The sequence below is a fragment of the Nicotiana tabacum genome, chromosome 22 (genome assembly GCF_000715075.1).
Source record: "Nicotiana tabacum cultivar K326 chromosome 22, ASM71507v2, whole genome shotgun sequence".
Lineage (NCBI taxonomy): Eukaryota > Viridiplantae > Streptophyta > Magnoliopsida > Solanales > Solanaceae > Nicotiana > Nicotiana tabacum.
In genome coordinates, this window is record NC_134101.1 from 25,489,514 (window position 1) to 25,513,650 (window position 24,137).

At 39.2% G+C, this 24,137-nt stretch overlaps 1 protein-coding gene and 1 pseudogene across 1 annotated transcript; both read right to left on the reverse strand.

The window, feature by feature from the left end:
• The window catches only part of LOC142175753 (bifunctional pinoresinol-lariciresinol reductase-like), a 37,826-nt pseudogene extending 17,535 nt beyond the window's left edge, over window positions 1-20,291 (reverse strand).
• A 1,155-nt stretch (window positions 20,292-21,446) lies between these two features.
• On the reverse strand, window positions 21,447-23,692 carry LOC107798062 (bifunctional pinoresinol-lariciresinol reductase 2-like). Its single transcript, XM_075244341.1, has 4 exons — window positions 23,335-23,692; window positions 22,130-22,370; window positions 21,827-22,030; window positions 21,447-21,709 (listed from the first exon to the last, which is right to left on the reverse strand). Exons 1-4 carry the CDS (start codon window positions 23,662-23,664, stop codon window positions 21,546-21,548), a joined length of 939 nt encoding a protein of 312 aa, XP_075100442.1. The 5' UTR covers window positions 23,665-23,692; the 3' UTR covers window positions 21,447-21,545.
• Between the last annotated feature and the right edge of the window lie 445 nt (window positions 23,693-24,137).

Genomic DNA, 24,137 nt, shown 5'->3' on the forward strand with positions numbered 1-24,137 from the left:
GGCGGATGAAGAAAGACATAGTGGATTATGTTGCTCGGTGCCTAAATTGTCAGCAGGTGAAGTATGAGCATCAGCGACCGGGTGGATTGCTTTAGAAGTTAGAGATTCCAGAGTGAAAATTGGAGCGGATCACTATGGATTTCGTTGTTGGGCTCCCATGTACTTAGAGGAAGTTCGATGCACTTTGGGTGATTGTGGATAGATTGACCAAGTCAACTCATTTCATTCCTCTGGTTACTACTTACTCTTCGAAGCAGCTGGCTCAGGTCTATATTCGCGAGATTGTCACGATTCATGGCATACCAGTATCTATCATCTTTGACCGGGGTGCGCAGTTTACATCATGGTTCTGGAGAGCCGTGTAACGTGAGTTGGATACTCGGGTGGAGTTGAGTACATCATTTCACCCTCAAATGGACGGACAGTCCCAGTGCACTATTCAGATATTCGAGGATATGCTTTGTGCGTATGTGATGGATTTTGGGGGTGCTTGGGATCAGTTCTTGCCGCTGATGGAGTTTGCCTACAACAACAGTTATCTGTCGAGCATTCAGATGGCATCGTATGAGGCTTTGAATGGTAGGCGATGACGGTCTCCAGTGGGTTGGTTTGAGCCAGGCGAAGCTAGGCTATTGGGTACAGATTTGGTTCAGGATGCTTTGGAAAAGGTTAAATTGATTCAGGATCGACTTTGTACAGCCCAGTCCAGACAGAAGAGTTATGCGGATCGGAAGGTTCACGACATTGCATTCATGGTTGTGGAGCGGGTCTTGCTCTGGGTTTCGCCCATGAAGGGTGTTATGAGGTTCAGTAAGAATGGTAAGTTGAGCCCTAGGTATATCGGACTTTTTGAGATCCTTGAGATGGTTGGAGAGGTGGCTTACAGACTTGTACTACAACTTAGTATCTCAGCAGTACATCCAGTTTTCCATGTTTCCATGCTCCGAAAGTATCACGGCAATCCGTCTCATGTGTTAGACTTCAGCTCAGTCCAGTTGGACAAGGATCTATCTTATGTTGAGGAGCCAGTGGGCATTTTGGACAGGCAAGTTCGGAAGTTGAGGTCAAAGAACATTGCTTCAGTAAAAGATCAGTGGAGGGGTCATCCAGTCGAGGAGGTGACTTGGGAGACAGAGCATGATATGTGTAGCTATTATTCTCATCTTTTCACCACTTCAGGTATGTCTCTATACTCGTTCGAGGACGAACGTTTATTTAAGAAGGGGAGGATGTAATAACTCGGCCGATTGTTTTGAGTATTACAGCCCTGTTTCCCCATTTACTGCTCTATTCGTGCCTTGCAGTTGTTATGTGACTTGTCGAGGCAATTGGTTCGGGTCCGGTAAAGTTTTGGAATGAATTGGAATACTTAGTTCCAATATTTAAAGCTTAAGTGGAAATAGTTGACCGGATGTTGACTTATGAGTAAACAACCTTGGAATAGAGTTTTGATAATTCCAATAGTTTCGTATGATGATTTTGGAATTAGGAGTGTGTACGGATGTTGAATTGGAGGTTTGTAGGACATTTTAGGGTCAATTGGCAAACGTTGGAAATTTGTTGAATTTTGGGAAGTTTGACTGGGACTGGACTTTTTGATATCGGGGTCGGATTCCGATTCTGAAAGTTGGAGTAGGTCCTTAATGTCAATTGTGACTTGTGTGCAAAATTTGAGGTCCATCAGACTTGATTTGATAGGTTTCAGCGTCGGATGTAAAAGTTTAAAGTTTTAAAGTTCGTTAGGCTTGAATAGATACGAAATTCATATTTTTCACGTTGTTTGATTTGATTTAAGGGCTCAACTAAGTTCGTATGATATTTTAGGAGTGGTTGGTATATTTGGTTGAGGTCCCGTGGGCCTCAGATGGATTTCAGATGGTTAAAGAAATTTAATTTGGATATTTCTAGAATGTTTTGACGTCCTTTCTTCAAGAATAAGTGGTATCACATTAAGAAAATGAACTCCAAATTCGGTTTTTATTGAAGCATTAGATCCGTATTGAATTTTCGGATCCATAGCAAAACGAATCGTCAAATTCAGACATCGTATGAGAGAGTTATGCCCATTTCCGTGTCGGAAACGATTTCCCGTCTCCAGCGTCCAGGGTAGCATGGGGCGCTATCTCTAGAGCTGGGACTTTTGGAGTTCTGGAAATGGCCCCACTGGCAGCGCCCCATGCCACATGTGGCGCTACAGACATAAAACCCCTATAAACGGGGAGTTTTGCCATTTTTAACAAAAATAGAGTGGGGAGCTCGGTTTGGGCGATTTTCAGAGGGGGTTTTCACAAATTTGAACTAGGTAAGTGTTCTTTATCCTAAATCATTTATATATCATGATCCCATACTTATTTACATCATGAATCCGTAAATTTAATTGAAGAAAATCATTTTTTTTGTAAAATCTTCCAAAAATATAAAATGAAGATGTGAAAGACAATCTGATGTCGGAATTTGATAACTTTTATATGGTTGAACTCGTATCGTAATGGGTGTTTGGATTCCGTGATTTTTTGTCGGATTCCAAAAAGTGGACCCCATGTTGACTTTTAGTTGACGTTTCCGAAAATAACTTAAATTAAGTCTCTGTCAAATTGTGAATAATTTCTAAAGCTCAAATTGAATTGTTGGTAAATAAATTACTAGGTTTGATTGGTTTGGAGACAAATTCAAAAGGCAAAGCCGTGGTGAGCTTTGAGTGGATTTTTGGTTTGAGGTAAGTGACTTGTGTAAACTTGTGTGGGGGAAATTCCCATTAGGATTGGTATTGTTACGATAAATGTGATGTGTTGAAAGCCGTGTACGTGAGGTGACGAGTGTGTACACAGGATAAATATGGAAAATTCTGGCTTTAAATTGTGTAGATCATTGTCACATATTAATTAAATTATTTTATTCTGTTATACTCATCATCATTGGTCTAATTTTATATTTTATATTTGCCTTACCTTTTCCTGCTAATTTTTAACGACTTGGACGGTCCTTTGAGAGTAATTTCCCCGATCCCCTATTTACTGCTTCCCCCGTATCTTTTTATGCTTATGTGACTTGCCATGGGGCTTTGTTTGTGGTTTCGGAGTGATTTGAGACACTTAGTCTCTAAAACGGAAGCTTAAGTCTTAGGATTTTGACCGTAGTTGGAACTGTGTGAAGACGACTCCGGAATGGAGTTTCGTTGGTTCCGTTAGCTTCGTTGGGTGATTTTGGACTTAGGAGTGTGTCCGAAATGTGAATTGGAGGTATGTAGCTGATTTAGGCTTGAAATGACTAAAGTTGAATTTTTGGGAAGTTTGACTGGAAGTGGACTTTTTGATATCGGGGTCGCATTCTGATTCCAAAAGTTGGACTAGGTCCGTAATGTCAAATATGACTTGTGTACAAAATTTAAGGTCAATCGGACGTGATTTGATAGGTTTCGGCGTCAGTTGTAGAAGCTTAAAGTTTCAAAGTTCATTAAGTTTGAATTGGAGGGTGATTCATGTTTTTAGCGTTGTTTGACGTGATTTGAGGGCTCGAGTAAGTTCGTATGGTGTTTTAGGACTTGTTGGTATGTTTTGTTGAGGTTCCGGTGGGCCTCGGGCGAGTTTCGGATGCCTAACGGATCGAAATTAGGACTTGTGTAGCTGCTGAAGTTATTCAACTTCTGGTGTCATCGCACCTGCGGTGGGGTTAGCCGCAGGTGCAGACATGCATGTGCAAATCGAGGAGAACAAAAGCAGAGTTGGGAGGTTTGGACAGGGGTCGCAAGTGCGAGGAAAATGCCGCACCTGCGATGTCTGCAGATGCGCTAGAGGAACCGCAGGCGCGGAGGAAGATCGCAAAAGTGGACCATTGTCCGCAGGTGCGCATACGTAGGTGCGGCCACCTGATTGCAGAATCGGTCCCAATTACCTTAAGTCATTTCCGCACCTGCGATGGAATTTCCGCAGGTGTGGTGTCATAGGTGTCACTGGAAGCCCGCAGATGCAAAATCGTTAGGCAGAAAAGGGCCAAGTTCGAGGGTTTTATCCCATTTTCAATTTTGGGACTTTGAGAGCTCGCATTAAGGCAATAATTCAAGGATTTTTCAGAGAGAATTTTTGGCTAATGATTCTTAACTCACTTATGATTATATTCCACTAATCTATAGTTGATTTCATCATCTAATTAAGGAATTTGGTTGAGAAACTTGGGGAAAATGGGAGAAGTTCTTCAACTAAGTTTTTGAGTTTTGATTGAGATTTTGATATCGGATTTGGATAATTTTGGTACGAGTGAACTCGTGGTTGATTGGGTATTCATATTTTGTGACTTTTACCTGATTTCGAGACGTGGGCCCGGTCAACTTTTTAGGACGATTTTCAAACATTTTGTTAAAGTCTTGACTTCATTAATTAGATTGGTCTATTATAGTTGCATTTATGGTATGTAATTAGTTTTGGCTAGATTTGGGCCATTTGGAGTCGGATAATCGAGGAAAGAGCATTCTTACTGATTAATTGAGCTTGGTTCGAGGTAAGTGGCTTGCCTAACCTTGTGTTGGGGAAATCCCCTTAGGATTTGGTACTGTTGTGATATGTGAGCGCTGTGTACGTGATGTGACGAGTGCGTACACGGGCTATTTGTTGTAAAAACCGATTATTTTTATGAGTAGTAACCTGTTTTTATCTTAGTTGAGTTATACCAACATGTGTAGTTATCCTGCTTAGTCTAATATCGCATGTCTACTTGCTTTAACTGCTTATCTGAACTCTCTGCAGTATGCCTAGTTGATATCCTGTTTCTCCTTGATTTTTATCAATCTTAACTGCAGGATTCTTGCTGTTAACTGTTGTATTTGTTATTTTGAGCTGTTTGTTTTCTTTTGAGACTACGAGGCGGTACCTCAGGAGATCTCCTCGCATATTTACTTTTGAGATTAAGAGGCGGTATCTCGGGAGATCTCCTCGCATATTTACTTTTGGGACTACGAGACGGTATCTCGGGAGTACCCATATTGTTATCTCATTGTGTTGTGTTGTTATTTCTTTGTGAATACTTTCTGTTAACTGCTCCATTTTACTTCATTTTAATATATCATTTGTCTTATTATTATATCCCAGTAGGGCCCAGACCTGACCTCGTCACTACTCTACCGAGGTTAGGCTTGGTACTTACTAGGTATCATTGTGGTGTACTCATGCTACTTTTCTTCACAAGTTTTCTGTGCAGATCCAGGTCCTTCTTATCAGCCCCACTACTAGCTGAGAGTGCTTGCTGTAGTATGGAGACTTCAAGGTACATGTGTCACGTCCGCAGACCTCGGAGTCCCCCTCTATTCTCTCCTATGTCATTTACCTTCCGTACTTCTTTTATTAGACTCTGGTGTATAGAGAGACTAGTTTCCTTCTGTAGCTTGTGACTTATGATGTTCCGGATTTTGGGAATACTGTGTATTACTAGAGTGTTGGTTATTGTATATGCCAAGTGGCATTGTTACCAGTTATTTAGTTATCTGTTGCAGTTAGTTGTTAAGTTTTACTTCCATTTTTTTTATTTCCGCATTTTGTTAGCCTTACCTAGTCGTAGAGACTAGGCCTATCAGGATGTCTAACGAAGGGAGAATTGGGTCGTGACAAGTTGGTATTAGAGCTCTAGGTTCATAGGTGTCGTGAGTCACAAGCAATTTTAGTACAGTCTTGCGGATCGGTACAGAGACGGCTGTATTTATCTTCGGGAGGTTATGGAACTATTAGGAAAAATTACACTTCTTTGATTCCTTATCGTGCGAAATTGTTGACTTCGAAATTCTAAATTTCTGTATTCTATTCTCTCACAGATGGTGAGGACACGTACATGCGGATCTGATGACCAGGCTCCCGCACACCCTGCTAGAGCCACGAGAGGTCGGGGCCAGGGTAGAGGTCGAGGACGTCCACGTGGTGCAGCCATAGCACCTGCACGAGCTGCTACAGAGGAGCCCCCTTTAGCTCTAGCTAGAGGGCAGACACTTGAGGTACATGTTGCTGCACCAGTACTCCAGGAGACTCTAGCCCAGTTTCTGAGCATGTTCAGCACCTTAGTTCAGGCTGGATTGAATCCACTTGCTCCAGCCACATCTCATGCCGGGGGAGGAGCATAGACCCCCGTCGCTGGTACTCTAGAGCAGCGGGTTCAGGTCGACCAGGTTCCAGAGATTATATTGATACAGCCGGTAGCTCCAGCTCAGCTCGAGGTTAGGGCAGTAGTTTCTGAGGCAGAGCAGCTCAGTTTTGAGAGGTACAAGAAGTACCACCCTCTTACCTTCAGTGGATTGGCGTCAGAGGATGCCCAGGGTTTTCTGGAGAATTGTCACCGTATTCTTTGTACTATGGGTGTAGCGGAGTTGAGTGGGTTTTTTTTACTACATTCCAGCTCAGATGAACAGCCTATCAGTGGTGGCATGCTTATGAGTTGGGTAGTCCAACTGAGGCAGCTTCACTTACATGGACTCAATTCTCGGACTTGTTCTTGAGGGAGTATGTTCCCCAGAGTATCAGAGACGCATGGCACGTGGAGTTTGAGCAGTTGCACCAGGGTGCTATGACTGTGTCAGAGTATGCAGTTTGCTTCAATGATTTGGCCCGACATGCACCAGCATTAGTTTCCACACTTCAAGAGAGGGTTCGTCGGTTTATTAAGGGACTCCACCCTAGTATCAGACTTAGCATGGCCTGGGAGTTAGAGATAGATATTTCTTATCAGCAGGTTGTGAGTATTGCTAGGAGATTGAAGGGTATTCTTGCTCGGGAGAGAGAGGGGAGGGAGGCCAAGAGGTACTTGTGCCCCAGTTGCAATTCGTCATGGTAGGGGTTATGTGTGCCGCCTCGTTCATTTAGCACTTCTAGCTGCCAGTGGTATTCCGGCCCTTTCTAGACCCCAGCAGCCTTATTATGCACCGCCAGTATCTAGTGCACTTCCTGCACTGGGTGCTTTTAGCGGTCAGTCCAGTAGACCTGGCCCGAGCTAGTCACAGTAGACACGCCCTCCGAGAGCTTGTTTTGAGTGTGGCGACACTCTCCATATGGTGAGGGATTTCCCCAGACTTAGGAGGGGTGCACCTCCATAAATTTCTCAGGCACAACATACTCTACCGGGTCCGCAAGCTATGATTACAGCACCAACTACTACTCCACCTGCTCTACCAGCTCGAGGTGGAGATCGGGGAGGTCGAGGTCGCCCTAGAGGGGGAGGCCAGGCCATATATTATGATCTCCCTGCTTGTACAGAGGCAGTTGCTTCCGACTCTATCATTACAGGTATTGTTCCAGTCTGTCATAGAGATGTGTCGGTTTTATTTGACCCGGGCTCCACTTATTCTTATGTGTCCTCTTATTTTGCTCCGTATTTAGGTATAGCCCATGATTCCTTGAGTTTTCCTGTTTATGTGTCTATACCTATGGGAGATTCTATTGTTGTTGACTGTGTGTATCGGTCGTGTTTGGTTGTTCTTAGTGGTTTTGAGACCAGAGTCAATTTATCATTGCTCAGTATGGTAGACTTTGAGATTATTTTGGGCATGGACTGGTTATCGCTTCATCATGCTATTCTTGATTGTCACGCCAAAACCATGATGCTGGCTATGCCAGGATTACCGCGATTAGAGTGGAAAGGTACCCTAGAGTATACTCCCAGCAGAGTTATTTCATTTCTTAAGGCTCAACGAATGGTTGAGAATCGGTGTGACGCATATCTAGCTTATGTAAGAGATGTCAGTATTGATACCTCTACAGTTGAGTCAGTCCCAGTAGTGAAGATTTTTCAGATGTATTTCCAGTTGATCTTCCAGGCATGCCGCCCAACAGAGATATTGACTTTGGCATTGATTTGTTGACGGGCACTCAGCCCATCTCTATTCCTCCATATCGTATGGCTCCTCCTGAGTTGAAGGAGTTGAAGGAGCAGTTACAGGAGTTGCTTGATAAGGGCTTCATTCGGCCCCGTGTGTCACCTTGGGGCGCTCCTGTCTTGTTTGTGAAGAAAAAGGATGGTTCTGTGCGTATGTGCATTGATTACCACTAGCTGAACAAAGTTACAGTGAAGAACATGTATCCATTGCCTCGTATTGATGACTTATTTGATCAGTTACAGGGTGCCAGAGTATTTTCAAAGATTGACTTACGTTCAGGCTACCATCATTTGAAGATTCGGGAGCCAGATATCTTGAAGACTGCTTTCAGGACTCGGTATGGTCACTACGAGTTCCTTGTGATGTCATTTGGGCTGACCAATGCCCCAACAACATTTATGCACTTGATGCACAGTGTGTTCCGACCCTATCTTGACTCATTCGTTATTGTGTTTATTGACGACATTCTGGTGTACTCTTAGACTCGGGGGATCATGAGCAGTACCTGAGTACTATGCTTCAGACCTTGAGAGAAAAGGAGTTATATGCAAAATTTTCAAAGTGTGAGTTTTGGCTAGACTCAGTGGCATTCTTGGGTCATGTAGTATCGAGTGATGGGATCAAGGTGGATCTGAATAAGGTGGAAGCAGTGCAGAGTTGTCCTAGACCGTCCTCAACTACGGAGATCCAGAGTTTTCTTGGTTAACCGGGGTATTACCGTCGATTTGTAGAGGGTTTCTCATCTATTGTGGCACCTATGACCAGGCTGACCCAGAAGGGTGCTCTGTTTAGGTGGACATAGGAGTGTGAGGAGAGCTATCAGAAGCTCAAGACAGCTTTGACTACAGCCCCAGTATTGGTATTGCCTACAGGTTTGGGGTCTCATACTGTATATTGTGATGCGTCGCGGATTTGTCTCGGCATAGTGTTGATGCAGGATGGTAAGGTGATTGCCTACGCATCCAGACAGCTGAAGGTGCATGAGAAGAACTATCTTGTCCACGACCTTGAGTTAGCAGCTATTTTCCATGCCTTGAAGATTTGGCGGCACTATTTGTATGGTGTCCCTTGTAAAATTTACACTAATCATCGGAGTTTGCAACATCTGTTCAAACAGAAGGATCTTAACTTGCATCAGCGGAGGTGGTTCGAGCTGCTTAAGGATTATGATATCACCATTTTATACCATCCTGGGAAGGCTAATGTGGTGGACGATGCTTTGAGTCATCGGGCAGAGAGTTTGGGGAGCTTAGCATATCTACCAGCAGTAGAGAGGCTTATGGCGTTGGATGTTCGGGCCTTAGCCATCCAGTTTGTGAGATTGGATATTTCTCGAGTCGAGTGTTGGCTTGTGTGGTCACCCGGCCTTCTCTTTATGATCGTATCAAGGAGCGTCAGTATGATGACCCCCATCTATTTGTCCTTAAGGACACGGTTCAGCACGGTGATGCTAAGGAGGTCGCTATTGGAGATGATGGTGCACTGAGGATGCAGGGCAGGCTATGTGTTCTCAATGTAGATGGTTTGCATGGTTTACTGGTGGAGGAGAATGAAGAAGGACATAGTGGAGTACGTAGCTCGGTGTCTAAATTGCTAGCATGTAAAGTATGAGCACCAGGGGCCAGGTGGATTGCTTCAAAAGTTAGAGATTCTGGAGTGGAAATGGGAACGAATCACTATGGATTTCATTGTTGGGCTTCCACGGACTCAGTGGAAGTTTGATGCAGTTTGAGTGATTGTGGATAGGCTGAATTTATATCCACGAGATTGTCAAGCTTCAGGGCGTGCCGGTATCAATTATCACTGACCGGGGCACACAGTTTACATCACGGTTCTGGAGGGCCGTACAACAGGATTTGGGTACTCGAGTAGAGTTGAGCACAACATTTCACCCTCAGACGGACAGACAGTCCGAGCGCACTATTCAGATACTGGAGGATATGCTCCATGATTGTGTGATGGAATTTGGAGGTTCTTGGAATCAGTTTTTTCCACTCGTGGAGTTTGCCTACTAAAATAGTTATCAGTCGAGTATTCAGATGGCACCATTTGAGGCTTTGTATGGTAGGTGGTGTCGGTCCCCAATGGGTTGGTTTGAGCCGGGCGAGGCTAGGTTATTGGGTACAGACTTGGTCCAGGATGCTCTGGAGAAGGTTAAGGTGATTCAGGATCGACTTCGCACAGCCCAGTCTAGACAGAAGAGTTATGCAGATCGGAAGGTTTGCGATATTGCATTCATGGTTGAAGAGCGGGTCCTGCTCCGGGTGTTACCCATGAAGGGTGTTATGAGGTTCGGAAGAAAGGGTAAGCTGAGCCCAAGGTTTATTGGCCTATTCGAGGTGTTGCGGAGTGTTGGGGAGGTTGATTATGAGCTTGCCTTGCCTTCCAACCTAGCAGGAATTCATCCTGTAATTCATGTTTCTATGCTCCGGAAGTATCACGGCGATCCGTCTCATGTGTTGGATTTCAGCTCAGACCAATTGGATAAGGATTTATCTAATGTTGAGGAGCCGATGGATATTTTAGATAGGTAGGTTTGAAAGTTGAGGTCAAAGGACATTGCTTCCGTGAAGGTTCAGTGGGGGGTCAGCCGGTCGAGGAGGCGACTTGGGAGACCGAGCATGATATGCGCAGCCGTTATCCTCATCTTTTCACCACTTTAGGTATGTCTCTATACTCGTTCGAGGATGAACGATTATTTTAAGAGGGGGAGGATGTAATGACCCGGCCGTCATTTTGAGAGTAATAGACCTGGTCCCCTATTTACTGCTTCCCCCGTATATTTTTCTGCTTATGTGACTTGCCGAGAGGTTTGTTTGTGGTTTCGGAGTTATTTGGGATACTTAGTCCCTAAAACGGAAGCTTAAGTCTTAGGATTTTGACCGTGGTTGGAACTGTGTGAAGAAGGCTCCAGAATGGAGTTTTGTCAGTTTTGTTAGCTCTGTTGGGTGATTTTGGACTTAGGAGCGTGTCTGGAATGTGAATTGGAGGTCTGTAGCTGATTTAGGCTTGAAATGACGAAAGTTGAATTTTAGGGAAGTTTGACCGGAAGTGGACTTTTTAATATCGGGGTCGAATTCCGATTCTGGAAATTGGAGTAGGTCCGTAATGTCGAATATCACTTGTGTGCAAAATTTGAGGTCAATCGGACGTGATTTGATAGGTTTCAGCATCGGTTGTAGAAGCTTGAAGTTTCAAAGTTCATTAAGTTTGAATTGGAGGGTGATTCGCGTTTTTAGCATTGTTAGATATGATTTGAGGGCTTGACTAAGTTCGTATGGTGTTTTACGACTTGTTGCTATGTTTGGTTGAGATCCCGGGGGGCCTCGGGTGAGTTTCGGATACCTAACGGATCGAAATTTGGACTTGTAGAGATGCTGAAGTTTTTCAACTTCTGGTGTCATCGCACCTGCGGTGGGGTTGGCCGCAGGTGCGGACACGCATGCGCGAATCGAGGAGCACAGAAGCGGAGTTGGGAGGTTTGGTTAGGGGTAGCAGGTGCGAGGAAAATGCCGCATCTGCGATGTCCGCAAATGCACTAGAGGAACCGCAGGCGCGAAGGAAGACCGCAGAAGCGGACCATTGTCCGTAGGTGCGCACACGCAGGTGCGACCACCTGATTGCAGAATCGGTCCCAATTACCTTAAGTCATTTCCGCACCTGCGATGGAATTTACGCAGGTGCGGCGTCGTAGGTGCGACTGGAATCTCGAGGATGCGAAATCGCTGGGCAGAAAAGGGCCAAGTTCGAGGGTTTTATCCCATTTTCAATTTTGGGACTTTGAGAGCTCGGATTAAGGCGATAATTCAAGGATTTTTCAGAAAGAACTTTGGGGTAATGATTCATAACTCGTTTATGGTTATATTACACTAATCTATAGTTGATTTCATCATCTAATTAAGGAATTTGGTTGAGAAATTTGGGGGGAAATGGGAGAAGTTCTTCAACTAAGTTTTTGAGTTTTGATTGGGATTTTGAAATCAGATTTGGATAATTTTGATATGAGTGAACTCGTGACTGATTGTTGTTCGTATTTTGTGACTTTTACCCGATTTCGAGACGTGGGCTCGGGTCGACTTTTTAGGATGATTTTCGATATTTGTGTTAAAGTCTTGATTTCATTAATTAGATTGGTCTATTATAGTTGTATTTATGGTATATAATTATTTTCTGCTAGATTTGGTCCATTCGAAGTCAGATAATCGAGGAAAGAGTATTCTTACTGATTGATTGAGCTTGGTTCGAAGTAAGTGGCTTTCCTAACCTTGTGGGGGGAAATTCCCTTAGGATTTGGTACTGTTGTGATATGTGAGTGCTGTGTACGTGAGGTGATGAGTGCGTACACGAGCTATTTGTTGTAAAACCCGATTATGTTTTTGAGTAGTAACCTGTTTTCATCTTAATTGAGTTATACCAACATGTGTATTTATCCTGCTTAGTCTAATATCGTATGTCTACGTGCTTTAACTGCTTATCTGAACTCTGTGCAGTATGCCTAGTTGATTTCCTGTTTCTCCTTAATTTTTATCAGTCTTAACTGCAGGATTCTTGTTGTTAACTATTATATTTATCGTTTTGAGCTGTGTGTTTACTTTTGAGACTACGAGGCAGTACCTCGGGAGTTCTCCCTGTATATTTATATTTGAGACTACGAGGTGGTACCTCGGGAAATCTCCTCGCATATTTACTGTTGAGACTACGAGGCGGTACCTCAGGAGATCTCCTCGCATATTTACTTTTGGGACTACGAGACGGTATCTCGGGAGCGCCCCTATTGTTATCTCATTGTGTTGGTGTTGTTATTGCTTTGTGAATACTTTCTGTTAACTGCTCCGTTTTACTTCATTTTATTATGTCATATGTCTTGTTATTATATCCTAATAGGGCCCGGACCTGACCTCGTCACTACTCTACCGAGGTTAGGCTTGACACTTACTGGGTACCGTTGTGGTGTACTCATGCTACTCTTCTGCACATATTTTGTGTGCAGATCCAGGTGCTTCTTATCGGCCCCGCTACTAGCTGAGAGTGCTTGCTGTTGTACGGAGACTTCAAGGTACATCTGCCACGTTCGTAGACCTCGGAGTCCCCCTTTATTCTCTCCTATGTCATTTACCTTCTGTACTTCTTTTATTAGACTCTGGTGTATAGAGATACTAGTTTCCTTCTGTAGCTTGTAACTTATGATGTTCCGGGTTTTGGGAATACTATGTATTACTAGAGTGTTGGTTATGTACATGCCAAGCGGCATTGTTACCAGTTATTTAGTTATCTGTTGCAGTTAGTTGTTAATTTTTACTTCAATTTTTTTTATTTTCGCATTTTGTTAGGCTTACCTAGTCGTAGAAACTAGGTGCCGTCACTACATCTTACGGAGGGAGAATTGGGTCGTGACATAATTGCTTTACCTGCGTAGTTGAAGCTTTGTTCCTTTTATTCTGTGCTCATTATTTGAAAGTTGAATTTCTTAATTGAATTATTATAAGTATGAATTATCTGACATTGATATTTGGTATTGAGGCAAAGTGTTAAATTATAAAATATTATTTTGTTGTGTTATTCACTCCCGAATATTTTATTGAGCTTTTTGTATACATGTGATTGAGTCGTGAGCTCCTTATTATGGAAAATAATGTTGTTGTTGATTTATTTTGGCAAGTTGAAATATTTGGGCACTTGAGGTGCGTATTGTGATATATTGTGATATTGATATGCATGCGGTGGTATAAGGTCTGGGTGTTGAAACGCATGCAGTGAGATAAAGTGGGCTTGATACGCGTGTCTAGTAGGAAAACTACTAGAAGCCATGCGGTGCGATAAAGTGGGCTAAAACCTGGGATGCTATTTCGGGAAAAATAATTTTTAAAACTAAATGTAAAGGCTCCTGAGGTGATATAAGAAAATGAAATATTGTGAATTCATTAATGATTTGGGACTACGAGTCGATACCTCGGGAGTGCCCTTGTTAATATTTTCCCATTGATGTACTTGTCTTAATTGTTTTTTTTCCCCCTAAATATGTAAATTCCTTTTTTCTTCCGTGATGTATTATTTGCCCTTATTCTGTGCAGTTAAATTGTGACATACTCCTTACTTGATTCATTTCCATTGTCATTATTATTATTATATTGTTAAACTTTTCGCCCTATCTTTTATTATTTCCAGTAGGTCCCTGACCTGACCTCGTCACTACTCTACCGAAATTAGGCTTGGCACTTACTGGGTACCGTTCTGGTGTACTCATACTACGCTTCTGCACATTTGTTTTGTGCAGATCCAGGTACTTCCTACCAGACCAGGTATCAGTGAGCTAGTCCGCACACGGAGACTTCAAGGTATATCTGCCAGCTTCCGCAGACTTCGGAGTCCACCCTCTATCCTTATTATGTTATTTTCCTTATTCTCTTTAGACTCTTATGTATAGAGACATTTAGTATTTCCCTTAGAAGCTTGTGACTTATTTCTACCTAGTTTTGAGAGTTGTAACTATTTTGAATTGTAGTTTTTATTTATTTATTTCATATGTTAGAGATTTGAGTTTCAGTCTTAGATTTCGTTATTCCGCATAATTGATAGGCTTACCTAGTCTTAGAGACTAAGTGCCATCACGACATCCTACGGAGGGAATTTGGGTCAATAAAAAAGGGAATTATACAAAATACACAACAAACCATATACAGAAAGATAAAAGGAACTTATACAAACAAATTACCTTTCTGGATGCCATCTCTGAGCAAAACAACAGAATCAGGAGAGGAAGAATGTGGCCAATTTGATAAAGACCATCGAGGAAGTAACCAGCAATGCAGTTAGCAGAGATGTAAGTGTAAGGAATGTGAGCTTTTTCTGTCGCTTTTCTCACCGCCATTTTATCATCAAATGTCACTCCTCCATTGCATTTTCCATTCTTGCTGGATCCTTATCTCAATTTGGATACATGACAAAAACATTCCATATCAATTATCATTGGACAATTTGATCATAATAATTAAGGATATCAGTAAACTAAAAAACAAGGTAGGTGACATGTTAAACATATTAAAATACACTTATAGTATAAAAATTATTTACACTATCTAACATATACATAACTTAAAATTTAAATCCTCTAAAATATGTTAAGAGCCTTAAAAACAATGAATTATTATGATGTCAAACACAAAAATTTGGAGTGTTTTGTTTTCTACCATTAAAGAATTAAGGAAGATGTTTGTTGTCAAATCTTCCTATCAAAAATCAACCAGCCTCGCCGGATATTAATTCTTTTTCGGAAATCCACCATCAACTAAGTGGGTTTCTTTGAACTCTTGTTCAGATTTTAATTAGAATGCTTATATTCTTCTTTCAAGTAAAAGCATTCTCCTATACTTTGTGCTTAATGCTTAATATCTCATGGCTCCGTGAATACTTGCATTATCTGAGAGTCAGAATGAGACCGCCCTTAGTGAGTCATATATCATGTGTAAAGTGTGGTTTTATGTAGGCCATGTTATTGTGATTGAGTCAAGAACTTGCCCGGTATGTGAGTTGAAGCGAAATTTTAGGTGATGCTCGGTTTGAAAAATGATTTTAGGCTTTCTTTGTTCATTTTGAGCTTAATGCTTATCACAAAATAAAAACTATCCCTAGATAACCCTTTTGAACCTATAGATATTTAATTGGCACCCACGTTACGAGCCTATACCCGTTTGTTCTTAATTGACATTGTTTTGATCTTGTTACCTCTGAAAGCACTTTAATTGTGAAATGAGTGCTAGAAGAAGTAGGACTAGGTGTGGGGTGACTTTCGAGTGGACCTAATGAGAGAGAGGTACACTTATTTTGTTGAATAATATACCACTAGCAGAAATTATGAAAAAAAAGAGAAGAAGAAGAAGAAGAAGAAGAAGAAGAAGAAGAAGAAGAAGAAGAAGAAGAAGAAGAGGAGGAGGAGGGGAGGAAGAAGAAGAAAAAGAAGAAGAATAAGAAGATAGAGATGAATAAATTATTGTGATGTTTGTTGTCAAATCTTCCTATCAGAAATCAACCAGCCTCGTCGGATATTAATTCTTTTTCGGAAATCCACCATCAACTAAGTGGGTTTCTTTGAACTCTTGTTTAGATTTTAATTAGAATGCTTTTATTCTGTATTTCTTTCGAGCAAAAGCATTCTCCTATACTTTGTACTTAATGCTTAATATCTTATGACTCCGTGAATACTTGTATTATCTGAAAATTGGAATGAGACCGCCCTTAGTGAGTCATGTGTCATGTTATTAATCTTGTTGCCTCTGAAAGTACTTTAATTGTGAAATAAGTGCTAGATAAAATAGGACTAAGTATAGGGTGACTTTCGAGTGGAACCAATAAAAGAAAGGTACACTTGTTTTGTTGTATAATACACCACTAGCGGAAATTGTGAAAAAAAGAGAAAAAGAAAATCTGAAGAAGAAGAAGAAGAAGAAGAAGAAGAAGAAGAAGAAGAAGATAGAGATGAATAAATTGTTGTGATGTTTGTTGTCAAATCTTCCTATAAGAAATCAACAAGCCTCGCCGGATATTAATTCTTTTTCGAAAATTCACCATCAACTAAGTGGGTTTCTTTGAACTTTTGTTCAGATTTTAATTAGAATGCTTCTATTCTGTATTTCTTTCAAGCAAAAGCATTCTCCTATACTTTGTGCTTAATGCTTAATATCCCATGGCTCCGTGAATACTTGCATTATTTGAGAGTTGGAATGAGACCGTCCTTAGTGATTCATATGCCATGTGTAAAGTGCGGTTTTATGTAGTCCATATTATTGTGATTGAGTCTAGAACTTTCCCGGTATGTGAGTTGAAGCGAAATTTTAGGTGATGCTCGGTTTGAAAAATGATTTTAGGCTTTCTTTGATCATTTTGAGCTTAATGCTTATCACAAAATAAAAACTATCCCTAGAGAACCCTTTTGAACCTATAGACTTTTAATTGGCACCCGCGTTACGAGCCTATACCCTTTTGTTCTTAATTGACATTATTTTGATCTTGTTACCTCTGAAAGCATTTTAATTGTGAAATGAGTGCTAGAAGAAGTAGGACTAAGTGTGGGTTGACTTTCGAGTGGAACCAATGAAAGAAAGGTACACTTATTTTGTTGAATAATACACCACTAGCGGAAATTGAGAAAAAAAAAAGAAAGAAGAAGAAGAAGAAGAGGAGGAAGAAGAAGAGGAAAAGGAAGAGGAAGAGGAAGAGGAGGAAGAGGAAGAGGAAGAGGAAGAAGAAGAAGAAGAAGAAGTTAGAGATGAATAAATTGTTGTCTTGTTGTTGCTAGTGAGGTATAAATTAAAGTTGTGCTTAAAGAAAGAGGGAACAATTTTGGGGAGTGATCTTGTTTGTGAAATTGAAGTGGATTGAAGAATTTGTGCTTAAAGCTTATCATGTGATGTGTTAAAGTGCTTAGGAGGGTGAACCACTAATCCTAAATATATCCTACCCGTCCCTTAGCCCATATTACAACCATATAAAGTGCTAATTGATTTTAAATTGAGTGAGCCTATATTAGTTGAGATTTATATTATGGGCAAGCCTATGGTACCTTTTATATGCATGTGACTTCTTTGTGGGAATGAGAGATTTTCTTTGATAGATGTGAGTCCTTAAATTATCTTTGATCATGAGATTCGAATGTGTGGATTCAACTTACTATATTGTTCTTGTTGTGAGGGCACATGATTTTACGAGGTATAGGTAACGTTATTAAGACTTCTCTATGATGTTGGGTATTCCAGCCATGAGTGCATTGTGATATTGAGTCGGTTTTTTAGGCTACAATTGTTATGAGCATGTTGTCTTCGATGTGAATATTTCTTTTGAAGAATGACATGAGTCATGGGAAGTATGTGTTGAACGCATATGCCCTAGCTTAATTGTTGCTATCAACCGTGGTCATTGGTGTAGTGTGCCTCAATTGTGTAAAAATAAAGTGCTAAAAAATAATGCAAATTGTTGGCTTACTCGAGGAAGAGCAAGAGTCTAAGTGTGGGGTGTTGATGTTTGGATAAAAATGCATATATTTAACCATTATTGCCTCATATTATAGCACTTTTAATCATATTTTGAGTATTAATTATATTACGTTATGCTTAATATTATATTTTAACTGTGTAGGAATAAAGTGGTGTGAAAATAAAGAGATTTAGAATAAAATTAAATGAAACACGGAAGATAAAAAAAAGAAATTAAAAGAATAAAATAGAAGGAGACTAAGGGGGACACCCTTTGGTGATTGTCCCTCCAAGAAGAAGACAAGAAAAAGAAGAGATACAATTCACAAAAGATGAAAGAAACGCCTAAGCAAGAGGAAAGCTCACTGCCTCCAGCACTAAGGCCAGTGCAAGGCGCTTGCCTGGATCCTGCGTTGCGGGACTTTTTCTAGGTCGCTCGGAACAAGGTTATTTCGGTACTACACGATCTCAATTCGTATAACAAGAGTCCTAAACCTAATTTTGGAGGGGATCTAACATATTTTTTAGAGAGAACACGTCACTTTGGAGGAGGAGAACATAAATCACGCTTGGAACAAGGATTCGCAGTTTTTCTTCTCTTCTCTTCCTTTAACTTTATAGTTCATTAGTTCTAGAGTTGTGGGTGCTACATGAACATTATAGTTTGAAGCTTGAATTATTTTTATTATTTTATCATATTAATTTATTTGTTCAATCTTGCGCTTAATTATTTGATTGTCTTATCACCAATTGAATACTATCTACGAATCCAGGATTGAACTCGGGAGAGAAAATTCTAGATTGCATATAAGATTGAGTAGAGCAAGATCTTGAACCTGAGTATCAAGAACGAATTTGCGGTTAGGATAGGGATATACCTAATCGCCTTGCTTGGTGATTCCACGGAAATTATTAATGTATTCTTGTTAATCCTAATTCCATAGGAATATAGGTGTTAGGTTAGCTTGAATAGTCGAGTAGTACTTCGGGAGAATACTACGAGTAATGCTAACCATGTCAATCAATAAATTAGATAAATTAATTAGACAATTTAAGTGAAAGACTCAACGGGATTGTTTGTTAACCCATAGCTCTAGAATATTGGTTCCCATTGAATTCGTGTCTAATTTCACCAACTTGTTTCCTTTAATCTCTTAGTTTGTTACTCTAGATTAGTTTTAGTTAAATATTCATACTTTAGGATTCGCTTGAATAGATTAATTATTTGGGTTTAATTTAGTTGATAGTTAATCACAAGTCCCTGTGAGTACGATATCTGGACTTGCAATCCTATATTACTTATCAACCACGTATACTTGCACGTGCATTTGGGAGCAACACACATAAATCCTATCTAAGAAGATAAATGGTGTTGCATCAACACTATGTTTGTAACAAAAGTCTATATCGCTTATCCCTTTGAACCATAGGATCGATCCGAGGTTTATTTTTTATCTGAAATGCTGTGCATTTAGTAAATACACTTACGCTGGTTATATATAGATCCTTATCTCAATTTGGATATATGACAAAAGCATTCCATACCAATTATCATTGGACAATTTGATCATAATAATTAAAGATATCAGTAACCTAAACAATAAGGTAGGTGACCTGTTATAGCATATTAAAATACACTTATAATATAAAAATTATTTACACTATCTAACATATATATAACTTAAATTTTAAATCCTCTAAAATATGTTAAGATACATACAAACTTACCACCTTAAAGAAGTCTGTTCTTTATTATTACAAAGAAACAAACACTACGTACTAAAAGTCTGATGGTTGTGACATACACAAATGTTCAAAGAACTTTAGGGATAAGTTTATTGGAAAGCGAAATCAAAGCCATGAATTACAAGAGATCATGCTTAGACAAATTAGACGTAACGCTTCATGTAGTATTGGGCTGTAGTGTAGTTAACCTCTGGATAGAGTTTGGATGCCTCTTCTCCTTCTTCTCCTATTTCAAAATTAACAAGGCATCCTTCGTAGCAAACGTGATAATAGTGACACATTCCAACTTGTTCTGCATATTCAAGCTCTGTTTTTTATGGAACAAAAAAAAAAGAGAAAATTAATACAACATTTTCATTCTTTTGGAAATGCCAATCAAATTGGGGCAAAGGGAGTATATGATTTATGGTTCTTACCCTTCATAGGAGCCAAAAATTCTTCTTTGGAAAGAGTTGATTTTTTAAGCTCCTTACCAATGAGCTTTTCCCAAATATGAACAACCTCTCTTTGGGAAAGTATGTTTTTAGGAGGCCTAATGTAAAGTGTCTTATTGAGTGTTCTTGGATCATCTATGCTCTTTATGGTATATGTTGCAATATCATCTTCGTCCACACAAATTGCTGCAAAATATATATATATCATAACAAAGAGAATTATACAAAATACACAACAAACCATATACAGAAAGATAAAAGGAACTAATTATACAAACAAATTACCTTTCTGGTTGCCATCTTAATTGTTTCTCTCATATTCCTTGCTCAATATTATGCCTTGAATCCATGCTATACTTGCTATATGCTTATTTGATTTATGTGACTTAATTGATACTTGACATTTAGCATACTAATTATTAAATTGCCTATTTCCTCCATAATTTTCATAATTAATTGGTACTTGCCGTCACTTATTTTTAAACAAAACATAATTATTGTATGCTTGTTGTCTTATAATTTCATATTAATTGTTGCATTTATTGGAGTAATTTCTTTTATAAGAATTGATAAATTATATTATTTGAGGAGCGGAATGTACGCCGCAACAGAAATGAAAGTGAATATATTGGAGGAGCGAGTTGCATGCCGCAACATAATTGATGGAAATAAATATATTGGGATCGGGTTGCAGGCCAAAATGGAATTGAGTGTGAATATATTGTGGGATCGGGTTGCACGCCGCAACGGAATTGAATATGAATATATTATGGGATCAGGTTGCACGCCGCAACGGAAACTAATTGAAATAATAATTGGTTATGACTGTTGAGTTGGCTTCAACTGTTGAAATGAGATACCTGTTTTATTTCTATTATTGTTGTTATTATTATTATTGCGTACAAGTTAATATAAGTGACCTGTCTTAGCCTCGTCACTACTTCGTCGAGGTTAGGCTCACCACTACTGAGTACATGGGGTTGGTTGTACGCATACTACACTCTGCACTTCTTGTGCAGATACCGGAGTTGGTCCCAACGGCGTATAGTAAATTTTCTCGGATTCAGCTATTCGCAGGAGACTTGAGGTATAACTGCATGACGTTTGCAGTTCTAAAGTCCCCTTCCACTTTATCGTACTTGTGTATTTCTTTTAGACAACTTTATTTTTATTCAGACCCTTGATTGTATTATTTTAGAAGCTTGTGCATTTGTGACACCATTTCTGGGATGGTATTTAGACATCGTTATTATTATGGATTATTCACTTTATTTCATACTTTATTTCCGTATTTGTTTCTTTGTTATTAATTAATTTAATTTTTTTTTAAAATGGCTAATATTATTCTAACGTTGGCTTGCCTAACAAGTGAGCGTCATCACGGTCTCGAAGGAGAGAATCTCGGGTCGTTACATGAAAAATTAAAATATGAGATTAAATAATCTATATCATAAATTCTGATAAAAGAAAATAGTTTATTAATAGCGAAAACAAAGATAATTTTTTTACAAAGCCAATTAGAACCAAGAATTACCACACATGATGCTTATAGACTTAGACGTAACGCTTCATGTAGTCTTGGGCTGTAGTGTAGTTAACCTCTGGATAGAGTTTGGATGCCTCTTCTCCTTCTTCTCCTATTTCAAAATTAACAAGGCATCCTTCGTAGCAAACGTGATAATAGTGACACATTCCAACTTGTTCTGCATATTCCAGCTCTGTTTTTTACGGAACCAAAAAAAAAGAGAAAATTACATTATCAATACAACATTTTCATTCTTTTGGAAATGGCAATCAAATTGGGACAAAGGGAGTATATGATTTATGGTTCTTACCCTTCATAGGAGCCAAAAATTCTTCTTTGGAAAGAGTTGATTTTTTAATCTCCTTACCAATGAAGTTTTCCCAGATATGAACAACCTCTCTTTGGGAAAGTATGTTTTTAGGAGGCCTAATGTAAAGTGTCTTATTGAGTGTTCTTGGATCATCTATGCTCTTTATGGTATATGTTGCAATATCATCTTCGTCCACACAAATTGCTGCAAAATATATATATATCATAACAAAGAGAATTATACAAAATACACAACAAACCATATACAGAAAGATAAAAGGAACTAATTATACAAACAAATTACCTTTCTGGTTGCCATCTCCGAACAAAACAACAGAATCAGTAGAAGGAAGAATGTGGCCAATTTGATAAAGACCACCGAGGAAGTAACCAGCAAAGCAGTTAGCAGAGATGTAAGTGTAAGGAATGTGAGTTTCTTCTATCGCTTTTCTCACCACCATTTTATCATCAAATGTCACTCTACCTGGCTCCATTGAGTTTTCCATTCTTGCTGGATCCGTTCCAAACTCAGAAGGCAAAAATCTCTGTACATTTTCAGATTTTCAGATATTTGTTGATGTCGAGTGAAAATTGTCTTGGCAATCATTAAAACTGCCGAACCTCAAATACACATGCATATTATATAATTATGAATATGTTATCAGTTTGGATGAATAAGTGTTATATTATGTTCGAAGTGCTATGATACTTTCGCGCCACACTCAATGTGCCTAAACTCAATGATACTTTCAATTAATTTTTCCAACTTTTTTTTGCAAGTTCTGAATAATTTCAGAAACAAATGCGACGTAACCGTGTACGTGCTAATATCATTAACTAAGAGTTTAAGCTATGTACTATTATCTAGAGTACTAGAGTACAATTTAATTGTGTAGAACCAATTATATTATATGAATAAATGACTGTGTTATTAATTGTTAGACTACTTAACTTGATAATGTATAAAAATAGACTCTTAAAAAATAAAGTGCACAATGTACCCCGGATACTAGTGAGAAGCAAAGACTTTCTGGGACTTTCTTCGGTTCTTCATGCCATCCACGTGAGGGTTCTCTGATTTTTAAATCTAATTAAAACTTCGTACTTTTCTCCCTTTTAGAAAATTTTATGACATGTTGAAGTTTGTCTTTGACATCACTGTCACAGAAATGGGTATTTGCTAACTCATAGGTTTCAAAATATATATATATATATATATATATATATATATATATATATATATATATATATATATATATATATATATATATGACCGGAATTTAAATATGACCGATTCGACTTTTAAAATTTTACGATAGATCGAATATTTCCTTTTAGTGTATATATATATATATATATATATATATATACACTAAAAGGAAATATTCGATCTATCGTAAAATTTTAAAAGTCGAATCGGTCATATTTAAATTCCGGATCTGCATTTAAGCATAGTTAATATAATTAACGAGTTATGCATGAGAAAAATCTTCATTAATTATATTATACCTTGATATTTCCAGCTTCTTTAATGGCATCCACAAGCTTAAGCTGAAGTAAGATATGATGGCTACGAATATGGACGCCGGAGATGGCACAGATGACAACATCGACGAGTTTAACGGCGTCGACGAGGCTCCGATGATCGTTTAAAGAAGCAGAAATAAGATGAGCTCCTTGCATCTTAAAAGAAATAAGCATTTCAACTTTCTCAATATCAACTCCTATTTCTGGACGACGCAAAATGTAGGTTTTATTACCATTTGCTAAACTAGCTTTCACTAATCTCTTCCCAAGGTACCCTGTTCCTCCTACAATCAACACTTTGCTTTTTTCCATCTCAATATATTGATTTCTTCTTTTGTTAATGGACTGTTATATATGATACTTCATTGCCTATTTATAGAATGGATCTTCTTTATGTTAATTTTGTTTTATTTTCCTTCTGTTGTGGGTGTTTTTTGTCTTGGAGTACAAGGCCTTTTTTTGTTTTAGATTTTACTCCCTTTTTTGGGACATTAAATTGTTATATTTTTCTTCTTAAACTAAGACACGAAGCTACAAACGCATGCTATTGATACAAGAATTTTTTCTGTTTCTCTATGTGGTACTCATATTTAATGCCTGATTAATTCGGACCGCATAATATCCACTTAAACTCAAGACCTCTGATTAATAGTGGAGAAATATTATATCCTTCCTACCATAATCCTGGGGGAGGGGTGCTATTGATACAAGTTTAAGCTACTGATATAGCTCCTTGATTTTAACCTTTTCTTCTTTGCTTATTTGCAAGATTTTGTGAAATCGAA

What these genes read in the sequence shown, in the direction of transcription:
- LOC107798062 (XM_075244341.1), bottom strand. Translation starts at nt 23,664, where the DNA reads ATGGAAAAAAGCAAAGTGTTGATTGTAGGAGGAACAGGGTACCTTGGG. An exon ending in CGGAGATGGCAACCAGAAAG is followed by an intron (nt 22,031 to 22,129) that starts GTAATTTGTTTG and finishes TATATTTTGCAG; the next exon opens with CAATTTGTGTGGACGAAGAT. An exon ending in ATTTTTGGCTCCTATGAAGG is followed by an intron (nt 21,710 to 21,826) that starts GTAAGAACCATA and finishes CGTAAAAAACAG; the next exon opens with AGCTGGAATATGCAGAACAA.